The sequence below is a fragment of the Labrus mixtus genome, chromosome 9 (genome assembly GCF_963584025.1).
Source record: "Labrus mixtus chromosome 9, fLabMix1.1, whole genome shotgun sequence".
Taxonomy (NCBI): Eukaryota; Metazoa; Chordata; class Actinopteri; order Labriformes; family Labridae; genus Labrus; species Labrus mixtus.
In genome coordinates this window covers 3,657,809-3,675,649 of record NC_083620.1, presented here as the reverse complement: position 1 = coordinate 3,675,649, position 17,841 = coordinate 3,657,809, and the positions used below count along the sequence as shown (strand labels likewise).

At 41.0% G+C, this 17,841-nt stretch overlaps 2 protein-coding genes across 8 annotated transcripts in view; both read left to right on the top strand.

Moving 5' to 3' along the window:
• The window catches only part of usp2a (ubiquitin specific peptidase 2a), a 54,484-nt gene extending 50,674 nt beyond the window's left edge, over nt 1–3,810 (top strand). For all 7 annotated transcript variants that reach the window (XM_061045995.1, XM_061045997.1, XM_061045998.1 and 4 more), the window contains 2 exons: nt 708–828; nt 2,551–3,810. In XM_061045995.1, coding sequence (XP_060901978.1) covers nt 708–828; nt 2,551–2,653 — 224 coding nt within the window. In that variant the 3' untranslated portion in view covers nt 2,654–3,810. The remainder of the gene's footprint in view (nt 1–707; nt 829–2,550) is intronic.
• A 1,396-nt stretch (nt 3,811–5,206) lies between these two features.
• On the top strand, nt 5,207–12,594 carry LOC132980081 (GTPase IMAP family member 8-like). The gene is made up of 5 exons (XM_061046001.1): nt 5,207–5,442; nt 5,526–5,671; nt 10,761–11,001; nt 11,464–11,784; nt 11,992–12,594. The coding sequence occupies exons 1-5, from the start codon at nt 5,403–5,405 to the stop codon at nt 12,552–12,554; spliced, it is 1,311 nt and encodes a 436-aa protein (XP_060901984.1). The 5' UTR covers nt 5,207–5,402; the 3' UTR covers nt 12,555–12,594.
• Nucleotides 12,595–17,841: the final 5,247 nt, after the last annotated feature.

Genomic DNA, 17,841 nt, shown 5'->3' with positions numbered 1-17,841 from the left:
TAAACAGTTTTTTTAATGGTAAGACGTTGGCTGCGTCCTCTACACTGGTGTGAATGTCATACCAGTAGAATATACTGAGACATGCAACGTCATGACTGCAAGTGCTGCAGCCTCTATCCCACACTGCATGCCACTGCAAACTTCACCTCCTATTCATTGTGACTGCTTCTTTGCACAAAACGTGCTGGGATACATAATAACGCAGACCAGGATGGAGGGCTTTTCTACCTTATTACTGTAGGCCATATTCATGTATTTAAAGAAATCTGTGGTATACTGTTGAATAAATAAACCTTTGTTGAGTGTGGGTTTGATTGATAAGACTCCTTAATAAAATACAACAATTTGTCAGAAGTGGCTTTTACACATATTTAAGACCAAATCAGCTAAGAGAGCAAAGACCTGCTTTGTCCACAGAGGGCGCCAAAATCAGAATCTATAAGCTCCTCCAGAAACTTTAAAAATTCAAAATTGAAATGCAACAGAGTGAAATGTTTAGGGTTTTTAAGCATCAGTGATCAAATACAAAATCTGTTTGTATGGCAGAGTTTTTTTTCCTGAAATGATTCCATGTGTGTCAGACCTCCTGAAAACAAACCCACCACACTAATATTTCAGTTTAAATATGCAAATTGTCTGAACTTCCTGTGGGGTAATTAAAGAGAAGAGTCAGTGCAGGCTTTAAGTTTGTTTTTGTTTGTTTGTAGCCAACGCAGTGTACAACCTGTATGCAGTGTCCAACCACTCAGGCACCACCACAGGAGGTCACTACACAGCCTACTGTCGCAACCCCACCTCGGGAGAATGGTACACGTTCAACGACTCCAGGTGTGTACAGTGTTTCTTTTCTGTCTACATTAATATGCTACGTTCACATTGTAAGCCTTAATTCTTAAATCAGACTTACTGCTCAGATCTGGTGTTTATGTTTGTCTGTTTACTTTTTGCATTACTTTTTAAATGTGGGGTCATGGTCCTGAACTTACCCTCTTACCCGCGCAAAAGAGACCACAGCAAAGCTGGCACACAACTTTAACTTCCCTTATCAATGCAGGATCATCTTGTAGACAACTAAAAATGAATCACAGACTTGTTCACTGGACACATTGTGACATTACACATCTGAGTTTCTGTGCACACGACTCTAATGCATCATCAACGTCTTCTCATATTGGAATGAGAAATAATGATTTAAAGGTCACAGTGGAGATATATAAAATCAGACATGTATGAGGACAGTTCTCTGTTACTTCACCTGATGGTTGCCATGGATACGTTGAGACTGTCCCTCAAGTGACTACCTCCACTGTTCCATGTTTGTTTTCATTGAGTGTCAGTGTCTCCTGCCTGAACAGAGATGAGTGTAATGTGAAAGTGTCATGCATTCAGCCTCAGGTCACATTGCTAAAGGCCTGACCTGTATCTGTCATAAAAAATCAGGTCTGAGTCAAAGATGAGAAATCAGATTTGGGTCATGTAGCCTTAAGCTGCATCTCAAGTCTCTTAAATGAAGTCTCCTCGCTCGCACCAGAGGTAGTTTCTGACTGGCTGTCTTAAGGATCGTCCCAAAGCCCCTAAAGCTGCTCCGAGGAGAGAGGATCTAGGAGAGAGGAGGGAGATCTGAGGAGGGATGAGAGGATAAACGAGAGCAGCCTAAACGGATGACTTTTTAGTGACAGACACGCCCCCTTATTGGATATTACATATTGATTGGACGCTGCAGCGGATTGGACTTTAGTTAACCTTTAAAACATAACCCGAGTTTAATAATGGAGAAAAGTTATTATTACTATTGTCTATGTTTTGTCGTGCTGTCTTGTCTCCTTTTTTATGTTGCTGTTGTTTTTTGTTTTGTTTTGTTTTTATACTGTCAATGTTGTGTCTATATGTTTGTCTTTTTTATGTGTGTGTTACTGTGTTACTAAATGAAAATGCAAATAAAAATATTGGTTAAAAAAAATAATGGAGAAAAGATAGACATTAAAACAGAGCGTGTGTTTGTAATCAGGTGACAGACAGATTTACACACTGTTAATGTTTTATTAGAGTTAAAAGAGTGATTATGTGCAGAATCAATCAGCTGGTAAAGCTGACTGACAGCTGATCCAGAGGTGATGAGCTGACGATCGTGTCATCACAAGCAGACGTCCCTTCATTTGACGCTTTGTGATGACACAACGTCTAGTGTCTCTAATCATATTATCTAAATCCCCCACAATCCTTTGCTTCGTTTCCTATCATCTTAACATAAATCTCTGCTGAAAGAGACAAAGACACATGTGAGGGAAAGCATGGATGCAGCTTAAAAGACTTTGGACCTTACGACTTCTTTCGCAACCATTCGCCCCCTGCTGGCCATTCCAAAGAATGCAGATTGAAGGCACTTCCGCTTTGACTTCACTTTTGATACAAGAGGCTACGTCCATGTTCTTAGATACAGTCTCTGGAATAAAAAACTGAATTTTAGATAGAGTTTTTTTTAATGTATATAGTTGTTGATTTCATAGGTGGGTTTAAAGTATGAATGTCTTTCTTGTTTCTTGTTTCCAGGGTAACACCAATGTCCTCCTCCCACGTGTGCAGCAGCGACGGATACGTCCTGTTCTACGAGCTGGACGAGAAGCTTCCTGGAGGACGGCGGCCTGCACTTTGACCGACGGACAAAATGAAATAAATGACAAGTGTTGGTGAAGATGGGGCCTGCTTTGGATTATAGATTTGGACTTATGTCACACACAAACACACACAAAGGCACACACACATACACACACACACACACACACACACACCAGCCTGGAGCCTCTAGAAACCACAGGAACCTGATCCACCAGCCCTGCTCTATCTCTCTCTGTCTTTACTCTGCTCAGTTCGGGTGGAGGTACATGTGTTTTCTGTGTGTGTGTTGTGTGTGTGATTGAGCGAGGCCGACACAGGGCAATAATCCCACATGACCGAAAAGGTGAAACCTCCATCTCAGAAGTCCCCTCTCTATGCACTGCAAACTGAACACTCATCCCGACCGCGCCTTTTGCTTCGTTTCTTTGACTCTCGATCTTCTCGTTTGCCTCGAACTGTTCAAACTGACATGTTGCAATTTAGATTTTTTGTCTGCTTTTGATTTCTGTTGTTTTTATGTTTTGTTAAAGATGGGGGGGGGGGGTGACATTATCATGACACTGACTGCTTTATGGTCTCAAGGAGCTAACAGCCCACCGGCCTGCTTGCGCTGCAACACTCCCACGCCTGTATCAGCGTCCTTCACTCGTCAATCTTTTTCTATAAGTGGTCGGGAGGCCGGTGGCACTGTGAGCGTCACGTTTCAGAGGAGGACGCCTCGAACGCGTGTTTAATTTAATATGTCTCCGACGTGTGGCTGCTACTGATGTTTTCAAAAGTGCTGTGAATGATTGAAGGAACCATCCAGTGCGGATCTGGAGAGGCCTCACGACGTGATAATGGTATCAAAGCTCATCGTCAGCATGATGTCTTTTCTTTCTCTCTTGTTTCATGCCATTGAACAACACAGAAGAATGTTTTAAAGACAAACAATACACTATATCTGTATATTTTTATATCCTGATGCAATACACAGAATGTACTACTCAACGGTGCTGAAAATTGACCCATAACTGTTTTCAGTCGGTTTTATCTCCCACGTTTCAAGAGAGAGAAAAAAAGTTATTATTTATGCTTACAGGTGATAATGTGGTGAGTCACACTTTTTAGCAGTGGCAGTCAAACACATGAGTATATAAATATATATATATAAAAAATATATATATATGAATAAAAGTTGAAACGGTGGTTTTACTTGGAGTCATTGTCTTTTTTTTTATGATTGAGAGTCTGCTGTGACTGAAACAGATGCAGAGAGAAGGAGTTTAAAGTTCATAGTGGATCAGAAAGATGCAGTGCAACTCAATTCAAAACATTTATTTTAACTTGAAAGACACTGAGGTTGCTCTCCTGTACAGTGACGTCAAGCTCACAGCATAAAAGTGGGGACACAAATAAAAGCGAGTAGAAAAGAAAACAAATAAGCTAAAAAGAAAACAGTTACATATCCAGAAAACAGCCAGCAACACAGCTAAAAACAGTTACAAATTATTGATGCACAATGGTCTGTTACTAGGGCCTTAAAGGCTGCATATGAGGGCAGAGTCTTCATTTTTTTTAAATGTGTTGGATGACATTTCAGCAATCAGGAGCATCGAATGAAAAAGCAGTCTTTCCAAGATCTGAATATGCTCGGGGGACTTTAAGTACCAGCCAATCACAGGAACTATTCCAACAATGCTGTAATGTATGGAGGCAGCTTACCAGTAAGCTTTGAAAATAAACAAATACCAATGTTTACTGCGTCTTTCCGCAAGAAAAGGCCAACCAACCCTATTATACAATACACAATGGTGAGTATCATATCTATCACCAGAGTGATAGACAGAGTCAAGGGGCCTGAGAGTTGATTCTGCTGCATGCCTGTAAATCACGTCACCATAGTCTAAAACCGAACTGCCTCTACAATCCTTTTCTTAGTAATCAAAGGAAAACTGGTTCTGTTTCTGTAGAAGAAGCCAATTTTCTGTCGCAACTTGACCGTAAGGCTGTCTATATGATATTTAAATGTTCATTTTTTTATCCAGCCAAATGTCAAGATAGTTATTGAGTAACTCGTTCAATGCTACGAGACACTTAAAGTAGATATCTGCACATCATCGTAATTGATATGTCTGGCCCTAGAAAAACAACATTAATTTAGTTTTACTTGAATTCAGAACCAATTTAAGCTGATCAGGAGCCTCCTGGACAACATTAAAGGCAAGACGCAATTTCTCAGTACAATACACAAAAGTATCATCAGCATAGGTGTGAGCTAAAATAAAATCAGTTATGTGTAAATCTTACTTTATGAATCTGTGCACACAATTTCTAATACGTGCTTGCATATTCATCACTCATACTTGCTGATTTGACAATCTGTGGGCATGATTTTGGAAGTATCTTTCTTCAGGGGGATTTTTTTTGGGCCCCCATGAAAAGATCTCACAATGGTCCCCTCCACTACAGCCTCAGTCGACGCTGAGATATTACAATGACCACACCTCGATTAAATGTTGTTGCTTTAATCTCAGCTTTATGACCTTAAACCAGATGACTGTGTAGCTGTCTGTTTATGTTCATCATGTGTGTTTTTCAACTGAGTCATCATTTCCACCTAAGGCACTTCCAAGGAACTCCTTAGTTGTGAACTTTGAAACTAATTTGAGTTGCGATAGTTCACGTTGAAGGATTGTATATTTGCCAAAGAATCAGCAGCAGGAAGTAAAAGCAGAAACTGAGTCCTATAAGAGGAGTTGCTTTCAGAGAGAGGTTTCAGTCTTTGACCCACATTCTCACTGTGGATGATTAAAAACGGGAACCTTTACATGGCGGCTGCAAATGGTGAGTTATTAAAAGTCATTTAAAAGTCACTGGGCGTTGTTATCTGAGTGTTCGTTTATTGAAGATCATAAAATGTTTGGCAGGTCCGGAGACAAACCTGTCAATGCTGTTACTGGGAGAGAAACAGAGTGGGAAGAGCTCAGTGGGGAACACCATCCTGGGGAGACGAGCCTTTCAGGAGAACACCACCCGCAGCTCCAGAGAGAACGGCACTGTTTTTGGAAAACAAGTAAATGAACAAGTTCATTTCATTTTAACTTCAGCCTGTGAGGGAGATCACACTGGTCACTCTGTGAGTGTGGGGAGGTCATCATCTCGGTGCAGTGTCAGGTGTGTGTGTGTGTGTGACGGATTGGTCCTGAATTGGTCCAGGTGTGTAAAGGTTATATATTCCCTTGAGTTGCAGCACTCTGTGGTGGTTCATTGTCTCACCATCAGAGATAGTGAGAGGGTCTCTCTGTGTTTCTTGTGTCCTCTAGTAGTGTGTGATTTTGCATAAGCACCACTTGTCTTTCCTCTGTGTGTTTACTTAAGGTTTCCAGTAGAGCTACAAGTGTAGTTTGTTGGTGCTGGGAATTTCTGACCCAGCCTTTTAGTTTCTTTGTAAACACAGGCCTTTGTGTCTCAGCTGATTCTGTTCTCCCCTTTAATCAAGTTTTTTTGTCAGCTGCTCGGCAGTGGTGGTTTCGTTTCTGGTCTTGTTTATATTTAGAAAAGAGAGCCTTGTTATTTGGCTAGTAGCTTTTATTTTTGTCCCCTCCTATTTAATCGCTTGTGATTTTAGTGGTTATCCCTCTGGGATAACTTTCAGACACCTGGGGTCCGCAATTGCATCCCACTTTCCCAAACCCTTACACAGCCTTGTCTTTTTCATAGAATGTATAAAAAAATAATGGTAGCAGACACCTTAACTTCTCTCACTGGTTTCTCGAGCACTCTTTTGAAGTCACATGTTTGTGATGGGAGGAAGAAGCCATTTGAAGCTTTGGGGCTTTCTCTCTCTTATAGTGCAGAAAGAAGCTTTGACGATATGGAGCTTTAAACTCGACAAACACAGGGACATGTGTGTGTGTGTGTGTGTGAGTGAAACTTAAACATGCACCACCGCACCTCACTGATGTTATAGTCTGATTTAAGAGAAACCAAAGTCCAAGAAGCCCTTGTGTTATTGAAATGAAACTGTCTCTTTACTTCTCTTCAGATGTATTATATATATATATATATATATATATATATATATATAAGATAGAGTCAGTAGCTTTTTCCTATAAAATATAGACTTATAGAAAAGTAATGTCGCTCAATCATCACTTATGGGCCACCATACATGCGTGGTGGTGACTGTGTCTACAGAGACTTTGTCCTCTACCTGGATTTTGATGTTTTGTTTTTGTTTGTTTGACTCGAGATGTTTCTGGGTGCAGAGCTGATATGTGAACTTCAGTCAATGACCGGGCACAATTGAGATTGGGAGTTGTTGGGGTTGTATCAAGTCAACTTTGGTTATATTCTTTAATAATTCTATTTAATTATTAATAATATAAATAAAATATCATTAAACTATGTTTAATCTCGTTTTGGGGCACCAACCTGTACTCAGGGAAATATAACCAAAATATCACTCAAATCAGTCTCAGATTAGTTATTTAATTACTAATGTTATTAATAATTAATAACTATATTTAATAAATTGAAGGCGTGAAATCCGTACACAAAGCCCTCACACCCAGCTTATATCACAATGCAAATACACCAGTAATCACAAACAACTGCTCTCTTAAATTATAACAGAATTTATTTAAACAAAGCAACATCAATAAAAATCAATTAACTAAATCAAACAAATAACTATCATAAACTAATCTAAGCAACAAACATTATCAAGCGAGGCTTGTGAAAGGGGTGTGAATGTGTGTGTGTGTGTGTGTGTGTGTGTGTAGATGAGTGTGTATGTAGATGAGAGAGAGAAAACAAGATGGTGGAGAGAGACAATGCACCGTGTGGCTTCGTCACATGGTGACAAAATGGTGGACAACAAAGGAAGCCGTGTGGCTACCTTTTGAAATAGTTTGAGCTCTCTGAGCTGAGTTCAGTAACTGTTACTTAAACACCAGAAAGCCAGTGGCCGGACTTTGATTCGACGGCGGGTACACTGGTCTTTCTGATTGTGAAAGCCGTTGACTGAAGGTAAACTAGCATAGCATTACACACATAGGTGAACACAGCAGTTCATCACAATAAAACAAATGCAGCAGCTTACAACAGATAATAAACAGAATGTGACATGTCGTCAACAATGATGCATAATTATCAGTGGTTATAAAAGAAACATAACTATTTCTGAAACTATTTCTGCCCAGACCAAAGCTCTTACTTGGGGTAACTCCTGGTGATCGTTGCAAAGTTGGTTAGATCGTCACTCTGTTGAATGTTGAATCATCAGATTCAGGCAGGTTTCCTTCGTGGCAGATGTAGGAGGAGGGTAGCGGGATTCAGATCTTCGACCAGAGCGCTGCTCTATAGGGTCTTCTGGTTGCAGGAGCTGAGTTCTTTATGTGTCCTTGTGGATTTAAGGATCAGTGGGCTTTCTTCAGCGCTCCTGTCCAGTTGCGTTCAATGACGTCTTACGAAAAATCAAAGGAAAGAAACTCTTCTTTTTGCTCGAACCTGATAGCATCTGATTGCGCCCAAAACTCCTAAAAATATGCCGTGGAAGTAGTCAGCTGAATCCTCTGATGCTTGAATTCAGCATGTGAAGAGCTACCTATACTGAACAACCTCAGCTCTGGAGTTTAACCTATGTAAGTCAAGAAGAGGAAAGGCTTTGGGTGCATTCGAATTGTCCCTCCTATCTCCTTTCACTATCCACTTTACCTTAACCCCGGGGAAACGTCATGAGGTCAAGGAAAGATGTTAGGAGAATTCATAAAGGACTTAGGGAAAGGCGATCTCGTTGCTCTGACAATCCGACCACATTTCCACTAGGCCATGTCATTAAATGTGACGGGCTGGCGGAGGTTAATGACGTGGGTCTGCCGTGGTGAAATTACAATGTTCATAAAATGGACTACAAAAAACGCATCTAAAAAACTTTCCTCTGTGCCTTCTTACCGGTGAAATAATCCTAATCACCACAAGGTTAGGATTGAAATAAAAGAAATATAGACTACCAGGCTACGAGTAACAAAAGTGAAACCATCAGCTTCCTGTCCACTCATAAATCAACATCAACATAAATATGATTGTATGAAATGAATTGTTACATTTATGTAAGATATAACCTACACATAATGTTTGAAGCATACAAATGTACAACTGCACAGCATTCTTAAGTGAATGCAATATGTTGAATAAAACATCATCTGGATAAAAATGTCTCTTATCTTTTTATCTCTTACATGATCTGTGTCACTTTACAATCATCGTTCATTTCCGTGAACAGTCGGATGCACGACTTGCTTTAAATGTTGCGGCCGCAAGGAATTGTGGAGCAGCATATCTCATCTCCTTTAGTAAAGGATGGTCCAGTGTATCCTATGCTAAAGGAGGCTATAAAGGAAGCAGTATCATGGCCGCCACTTAAATGCTTCCGGGGTTAAGGTAAAGTGGATAGTGAAAGGAGATAGGAGGGACAATTCGAACGCACCCATAGTCTCGAATGCTGGAGTCCATCTTGTTGGAGAGGGTAACCTCTGGTGTCGGCAGACAACACTTGAAGAGAAGGAAGCAATGCCTGGCGATTGCTTTTAAAGGCTGGAGCTGCCTGTGGGTTTACCTCAGGCCTCCTCCAATGAGGATAGAGAATTCAGACACCCCCCACCCCCCCACTTTTCACACCTATTTGTTAGTTTCTTTTAGTATTAGTTAGTTTTCTTTTCTTTGTTTAGTTGCCTCCAAATAACTCTAGTCAGGCTTGAGAACTGTGATACAGGCCTGAGTTCTTTGTCCCACACACATGGCTGAGGCCCAACAGAGTGGATACAATTCAGAGATTGGAGGCGATTCAAACCCTCATATATGACGCACGTGAATAAGAAGAGAAAATATACCTTAAATAAATGCAAATCCCAATTTCATGTCCAGTCCCTTTTACCAGCCTGGTGTAGCTGCATGTTTGACAAATAGAGGCAATTATTCCTCAATCAAATAGAGGCTCTTATGCATTTAGAAATGATTAGTTAGTGGAATAAACATATAGAAAAAAAGCAGAAAGACACAAAATAAATATACCTCAACATCCATCCAAAAAAGACAAATGACGTTTGTTTTCATGTAAGCTTTGCAGCAGGTTGGCTTACTGCTAAAAAAGGTGTAGTGATTTTACACAGATTTGTTTATTGATTTCCTGACTTTGTGCAAAGTCAAATATTCTCTCTGGTGTAAATTGGTGGAGTTTTCTACATCTTGGGGGGGCAGTAGCTTGGGGCGGCAGCAGCTCAGTCTGTAGGGACTTGGGTTGGGAACTGGAGGGTCGCCGGCTCAAGTCCCGGTGCGGACCAAGCACCGAAGTTGGTCTGGTTGCTGGAGAGGTGCCAGATCACCTCCTGAGCACTGCCGAGGTGCCCCTGAGCAAGGCACCAAACCCCCTCCCCACCACCAGCCCAGGAGTGCCCACCGTGGGCAGCCCCATCACCCCGACATCCCTCCCCTAGTGCATGTCCATAGGATCCTGTTTGTGTGCATGTGTGTATGTGTATTTCAGCCTGTGTGTGTTGCATGACTACAGAGTGTAAAAACTGAAATTTCCCCTTGCAGGGATCAATAAAAGTAAATCTTAATCTTAATCTTTGCTGTGCATAAGTTATATTTGAAAGTAGTTAAAAGCCTCTCTCTTATTGAAGCCTGTCCCAAATTAAGGCAGAGTCATGTCGTTAGAGCTCGTTCCAAAACGAGTGGTTAGCTTGTGCTAGCGTGCAGTAGCTTGCAGTGTAGGCAGCAGTATATGTACACACTACATCCTGCAGTGAGTGTGCTCTTCTGGTGGCTATGAGCCCATTAGTGGCCCAGTATGAATGTTGTGTTTTTAAACTGCAACCAACAATATGACTCTACCTTTAAATCTGTAAAAACAAAAACCTTGCAATGAAAGCCCACAAATTGGATATTTTTTGCAGAGTATAAAACGTTAAAATCTGTGTAGAGCAAAGTTCCTGTAAACATGTGAAACACCGGAGAACTGCTTCGTCCACAGTGGGCGCCAAAATCAAGCAAGGACCAAATTCATAAAGGTCTGCGTAAATCGAGAAGTAGAAATCAGTTCATCGCAAGAGGTCGCGTAACTGGGTCTTCTCTCATTTTGAAAGAATTTGATCTACCAGGTGACGGTTGTTGACACCCCGGGCTGGTTCTCCTGTACCTCAACTCCAGACAGAGTGACCCAGGAGCTCCTCAGAGGTCTTACTCTCTGCAGTCCAGAGCCCCATGTCATCCTGTTGGTGCTTCCCACCACCTCCGTCTTTGGCCAAAAGGAGTGGAAGGCCATGGAGGCTCAACTCGGACTGCTCCAAACCTCCATCTGGCCCCGAGCTATTGTCCTCTTCACACATGGAGACAAATTAGGTAAAGTAATGACAGTTTACTCGTGTCTGGTTTGAGTTGAGGTGTGTCACTGCTAATTAAACAGAGAGCACTGCAACCTTATTATAGTGTCTTCCTATCTGTTGTTGGCTATCTGCTGACTTTTCCACATGTTGACTCTTTGAATGCAATTTCTCAAAGCCTTCAGCATGGATTGACAAGGTTTTATTTCACCAAACATGCATGCCTTTCATCATCCTATTTTCCTTTAATTCAATATTCAGGTTTATGTCAAGTTCTTGCAAAATGACACGTCTACCAGCCTTGGCTCTGTGTCATACTTAGAGCTTATTGGCTTCATAAAATGCTTACACACTAAATTTAGAAGGTAAACATGATCAAAGTGATACTGCTAAACCACAGCATACTGTCTTTTTAATCAAGTAGCATGCTGAAATTAGCTTTTAGGACTGAAATGATGGTGATTGACTCCGTCTGTTGTAGGAGTCTTGCGCATTCAGGAGCACATAAGACAAAAAGGACGGACTCTCCATTGGCTGCTGGAGCGATGTGGGAACAGGTACCAGGCTATGACCAACCAGCCCAGTGCCTCAGACACGCAGGTCACAGAGCTCTTCAAGAAGATCCGAAGCATGATGGCGACCAACAACCGTTCCTGGGAGATTCAGAACATGTTGTACACCAATCTAAGACGAGAGGCGAGGATGGAGGGGGAGAGGAGTCGGCAGGATGGACAAGTAGAGGTGGAGATGAGAGAGAGGCATGATGTATGGGATGGCAGGCCTGGACAAAGACAGCGGTCAGGTAGATTTGTTTACCATCATTGCCTTTTCAGTTGTCGATGACTCAATGAGTGGCATGAGAAAGCAATCTGTAACACGTTACTCTGATCCTAATGTCAGAGAAAATGGCTTCTCTTTTGAAACTTAGAGCCTATGTCCACTTCTTAATACAGTTTATGAATTACAAAAAAAAATGTATTAAACTGTGAAGCACTTCATGTCATTGCAGGAGTCAGCTCTAGACTGGCTCTCTCCTTCATCCTGCTGGGGAAGAGGAAGTCAGGGAAGAGCTCAGCAGGCAACATCATCCTGGACAAAGAAAAGTTTGAGGTCTATCAGTACGGACAGACCACCAGGTGCTCTGTCGGCCATGGGACGGTTTCAGGGCGAGCTGTCACCGTGGTGGACACCCCCGGGTGGAGTCTGTACGGTCTGGCCAACGCCGAGGAGGTGGTGACAGAGCTTAACCAGAGCACTTCTCTCTGCCCTGAAGGGAGCAAAGTGACCTTCCTGCTGGCTATACCGGTGGACTCGTTTTATGAGGAGGACAGAGGAGCTGTGGAGGAGTTCCTCGGCACTTTGGGGGATGATGTGTGGAGAAGCACTGTTGTGTTGTTCACCTTTGGAGAGGAGCTGAGTGGAACGACATTGGAGAAACACGTAGAGGAGAATGGGGAGCCTCTGCAGGAGGTGCTGAAAAAATGTGGCCACCGGCATGTTGTGTTCAGTACAGAAACTGAAGATGTGCATCGAGTAACACACCTACTGCAGATGGTGGAACGAGGAAATTAAACATTATGTCAAAAACAAAATAAATTATTGTGAGATTTGATGTTTTCTTCTTGATATTGTTTATATTTAATTAATTAAACTCCCTTCGAACAAACAACTTTCAGATTTAGCTGCAATGTGTGGGTCGAGGACAAATCCTCTCTGAGAGATGGATTTATTTAAGTAAACAAGGCACAGAAAGTTTATAGAGCACCATTCCTACACAAAGCAATTCAAAGTGCTCTACAGAGTTAAAAGCAGAACATTTGACATTGAGCATTGAGAGACATATCACACTGAGCAGAACAGATATTAAAACATCTAAAATTGTAAGATAAAAAAAGGAATTAAGAGGTATGAAGTTAAGAAATAAAAGTAAATTGCAACACAAAATCAATTCAAAATATCCTCAAATTGGGTAATTACTGTAAGTTATCTGCTCTATGCACCTTACAGTATTTTAGTGGTCTGAAGTCCCTGAATACAAAGTCTTATCGTCCCTGGTCAAAATGGATTCTGTTCACTAAATGTCCCAGAATGTCTTCCTGAGGTTTTAGGCTCACAGTTTGCTCTGTCTTAGGTTCAGCCCTAAACTGCACCTGATTTTTTTTTGCCGTATTATTAGGAATTAATTTTGTTACACAACTAGATTATTAACATATTCCACTTTTTATTCATCACTGACAATGTACATTTTAATGTAATGAAGCATCTTTTACTTCTCACAACAACAAAATAAAGTAATCAATGACTACACATGCAATAACGTTTAAACGTTTATACTCTGTGTTCCATCGGCAAAACTACATTTGTTTACTTCTTTCTTTTTTTTGTATTTAATTAGCTTACTCTACATGCCCATATATCCCACTGCTATGTTATATAAGAGCCACTGTAATGACTGTGGTAATTAAAGTATTTCAGATTCTGATATCAATTGAATAAGTTACATTTGTGCTAAACAATATGATGGACAAAAAATGACTAAAGTATAAATAAATGAATAAATAAATAAATGTTGGGAGAAATGCATATAATAATGTATAAATAATTAAATAAATGCATCAATAAATATATAAATAAATATATATTTATTTATGTATTTCTGTGTCCATGTTGTACAAGGAAAAGTAAATATGTAAATTAAGTGGGCCGTCCTAACATTACTGAAGTAGGATTGGTCAATTTTGGAAAACAGACAGAAGCCAATTTACATATATACTTTTCCTCTTACGACCTGGACACAGAAATAAATAGATGTGTAAATGTAAAAATACAGAAATAAATGAATAACTCAATTAATGTGGAAATGTATGCATTGATACATATATAACTTTAGAAATACGCTAATAAATTAATAAATACATGTAAAAATATATAAATAGCCTTTTTCATTAACAAAGTGTATTTATTATTTATTCATTGATATATTGTTTTCAGCATTTATATATTTATCGATGCATTTATGTAATTATTTATTTATTTATACATTATTGTATGCATTTCTCCCAACATTTATTCATTTATTTATTTATTTATACTTTAGTCATTTTTTGTCCCTCATACGTTGTGTTATTGTTTGAACTTGACAGAATCAATGTGAGGCTACTGTTTTAAAGAAAGTTTTTGAAAATAAACAATGTCAGATTTGAGTGGCAGGTGACTGTCCTTTGATCCGGAATGTGATGTCATAGATCAAAGCTCAACATTCTGAACCACCCAAACACTCTCAAACAGCTTACAGGACAAAGCTAACAGGAGGAGACAAACTTCACTTCAGGTGTTTTAAGTCACATTTACTGTCAGGAGACACAAAGCGACCATAAACATCAGATAAGATGACTTCCACAAGCAGCATGGACAAGATGGAACAAAGCGTTTCAGTGGTCTACAAAGACTCTCTGCGCCCCATTATCCAATCGTGCCTTGTACAGATGACAAAGGTACAATGGACCAATATAGAGGCCGGATCTTTTGATAATCGGACCAAAAAGCTTCTCATGGCTATGTGTTTAGATATAATCGATATTATATCTAAATACATCCATGAGATTTACAAAAAGAAACCAACAGAGGAGAGTGACAGACCAACAAAATCACCCTCTGGATCCAAAGGGTCCCAGAACAGCCTGGCTCTTTCTGAAGAGCAGGTGCACGAGTATCTTGGTGACTTGGGTGTCACCATTGCACAGACTTTGGCTGAGACGTTGGGAGTACAGGGTGACATCTGTTGCCCCAGTGCAGAGCAGGTGACAGGGCTCATGGTCACAGAGGCCACAGAGAGAGTTAATTCTGAGCTCTCCAAAGGGTCCAAAGGGAGTGACAGCATTGGAGAGAAATCTGAGGGATGCAAGACCTTCACTGCCAGAGTGAGAAATATTGCAAAACATGTTGGAAAAATGCTAAAAAAATGTTTGGCAGAGTTCTTGTCCTGTTCTGCTGAAAACACAGCAGAGCAAGTTGAATCTCCATCAAATTTAGAGACGCGTACTGAGCAGGAGGAGGAAGTAGAACTACCTCTGACTGATCAGGAAGAGGAGGTTGAACCAACTCCGATTGATGAGGACGAGGACGAGGACATTGAACAGACTCCATTTGATCAGAACGAGGAGGATGAACCAACACTGGTTGATGAGGACGAGGACATTGAACAGACTCCACCTGATCAGGAGGAGGAGGATGAACCAACACTGGTTGATGAGGACGAGGACATTGAACAGACTCCACCTGATCAGGAGGAGGAGGATGAACCAACACTGGTTGATGAGGACGAGGACATTGAACAGACTCCACCTGATCAGGAGGAGGAGGATGAACCAACACTAGTTGATGAGGACGAGGACATTGAACAGACTCCACCTGATCAGGAGGAGGAGGATGAACCAACACTGGTTGATGAGGACGAGGACATTGAACAGACTCCACCTGATCAGGAGGAGGAGGATGAACCAACACTGGTTGATGAGGATGAGGACATTGAACAGACTCCACCTGATCAGGAGGAGGAGGATGAACCAACACTGGTTGATGAGGACAAGGACATTGAACAGACTCCACCTGATCAGGAGGAGGAGGTCATTAAAACATCTCTGGTCCCCGTTACTCCTCTACAAGGAGAGAGACAAGAGTATGTTCGTTCTGTAAAAAACCAATGCATTTCATCTGTCAATGCAGTAAAGTTGATCCTTGAGGAGGTGTCCAGCAAACTTACACATTGTGTGACTGGTAACATGTCTAAAGAAGAATTAGACTTGCACCTATCCAGATCTTCCAGCGAATTTGAAGACCTCGCACGTGAGCTTGTGGAAATGATAAATAGTGAAGATGAGCAGGACCTGGATGTTACACCTGATGAGGAGATCAAATCAGAGACAGAGTCACCCAAAACTTCAATATGGAATTGTCTCCCAAGCCAAATGAAGGCTCTCTTTGTCTGCACATATGCTCGGGAAGCAATCCTGAACATGAGGGCGACTTTAAAGAGCAAACTTAAAAGCTTCCAACTGCTGCTGCTCTTTCTATGCGTGGACGTCACGGTGGTAGAGATGACCTCTCAGGCTGAAGATGAAGCCAGAAACTGGGGTACAGGTGAGATATACCTATACAAGAGGATTGCCAGCAACATTTCCAACGGCCATCACGACACCGTTGCTGAGAATCTGTGTAGTGTTTTGAGCAAGCACCTGAAATTCACGGGAAAAGGAGTCTTTGAAGGCACAGACGAGGAAATGAAGGCAGAGATTCAATCTGAGGTGGACTCTTTCATGAAGAGGATGTGTACCTGGTCGAAACAGCAGGCACAACAACACCCAAGAGCTATAAAGGAGATCGAGAAAGTTGTGGACTCCCTGCCAGAGGATACAGATCATCTAGAATCAGAAATTAAGAGTTTCACACTAGAATTTGAAGCAGAGGAAACTGTGTGTGAAGAAGAAGTAGACCCCACACTCTGGGAGTGGGATGAACTGGCCTGTGACATCCTGGTGTCAGAGCTGATGCAAACGGTAATGAAAGAAATACCCATTTGTAAGTCCCTTGAAGCCTACAAAGCCACTGTAGAAACATTGAAAAACATGCTCTTGGTAGAGGTAAGAGCCTCTGGAATTGAAATTGATTTAAAACACAAGAAGATCAGGAAGGTATGTGAGAAGGTGCACAAAGACCTTTGTGAGAAGCTTGTTAAATGGCGGCTTTGGGGGAACCTGCTGTCACAGACTCCCTCAGTCATCGAGTTTGTGATTGAGACTCTGAAAAAGCGCCTTTTACCCAAAGAGAGCAGGGGCATCAAAGGATTCTTCAAGTCCAAGTGGAATTCTTTCACTAGCCTCTTTAAATGTGGCTAAAGACATGTTAACATCGCTGGTCCTCAGGTGGGTGGGTGGGACAGACCTTTCTCACAGTCGTCATTTTGTGTAGCAGCGTGCCTTTCAGCTCCTGCTATGACAGAAAGGTCTCCTGGGGCCTGATATGAAGGTAGATATGTTGCAAAATGTGAGAGCTTGTAGAATGAGATGTGAGCTTGTAGAATGACATGTGAGAGCTTGTAGAATGAGATGTGAGCTTGTAGAATGACATGTGAGAGCTTGTAGAATGACATGTGAGCTTGTAGAATGAGATGTGAGAGCTTGTAGAATGAGATGTGAGAGCTTGTAGAATGAGATGTGAGAGCTTGAAAAAGTGAACTTGTATGTAAAAAATCATAATTTACTTCGATTTTTTTAAAATAACTTGTGCCTATTATCTTTTACAACCACAACTCTCCAATTACAACTTCTCAAATCTTCACAAACTACTTTTCTCGCGTGAATCTGCGCTGCTTGAGTTTTGCAACACATTTTGCAAGACGTCTGTAGCAAAACAAATTTGTACTTGTAGAAAGTATTGAAAGGATTGTGTAACTTTTACACAAGTTATTTAAAAAAAATCTGAGTAAATTATGATTTTTCAAGCTCTCACATCTCATTCTACAAGCTCTCACATCTCATTCTGCAAGCTCACATCTCATTCTACAAGCTCTCACATCACATTCTACAAGCTCTCACATCTCATTCTACAAGCTCTCACATCTCATTCTACAAGCTCTACAGGCTACACAGGACGACATGTGAGCCCCCATGGAGTCCTGGGTGGTGTGGGTTTACTCTGAGCGCTTCTGTTTCCTCCCACATTAACAAATTTGGAAATGAAATTTGAAAAATAAAAATAAAAATAAGAATTACAATCAATTTGAAAAAACGAATCATCTCTGTTTTATTAGGTACATTTTTCTTTAGATTATTTAAAATATTTATTTGTGCCTCACATTTTA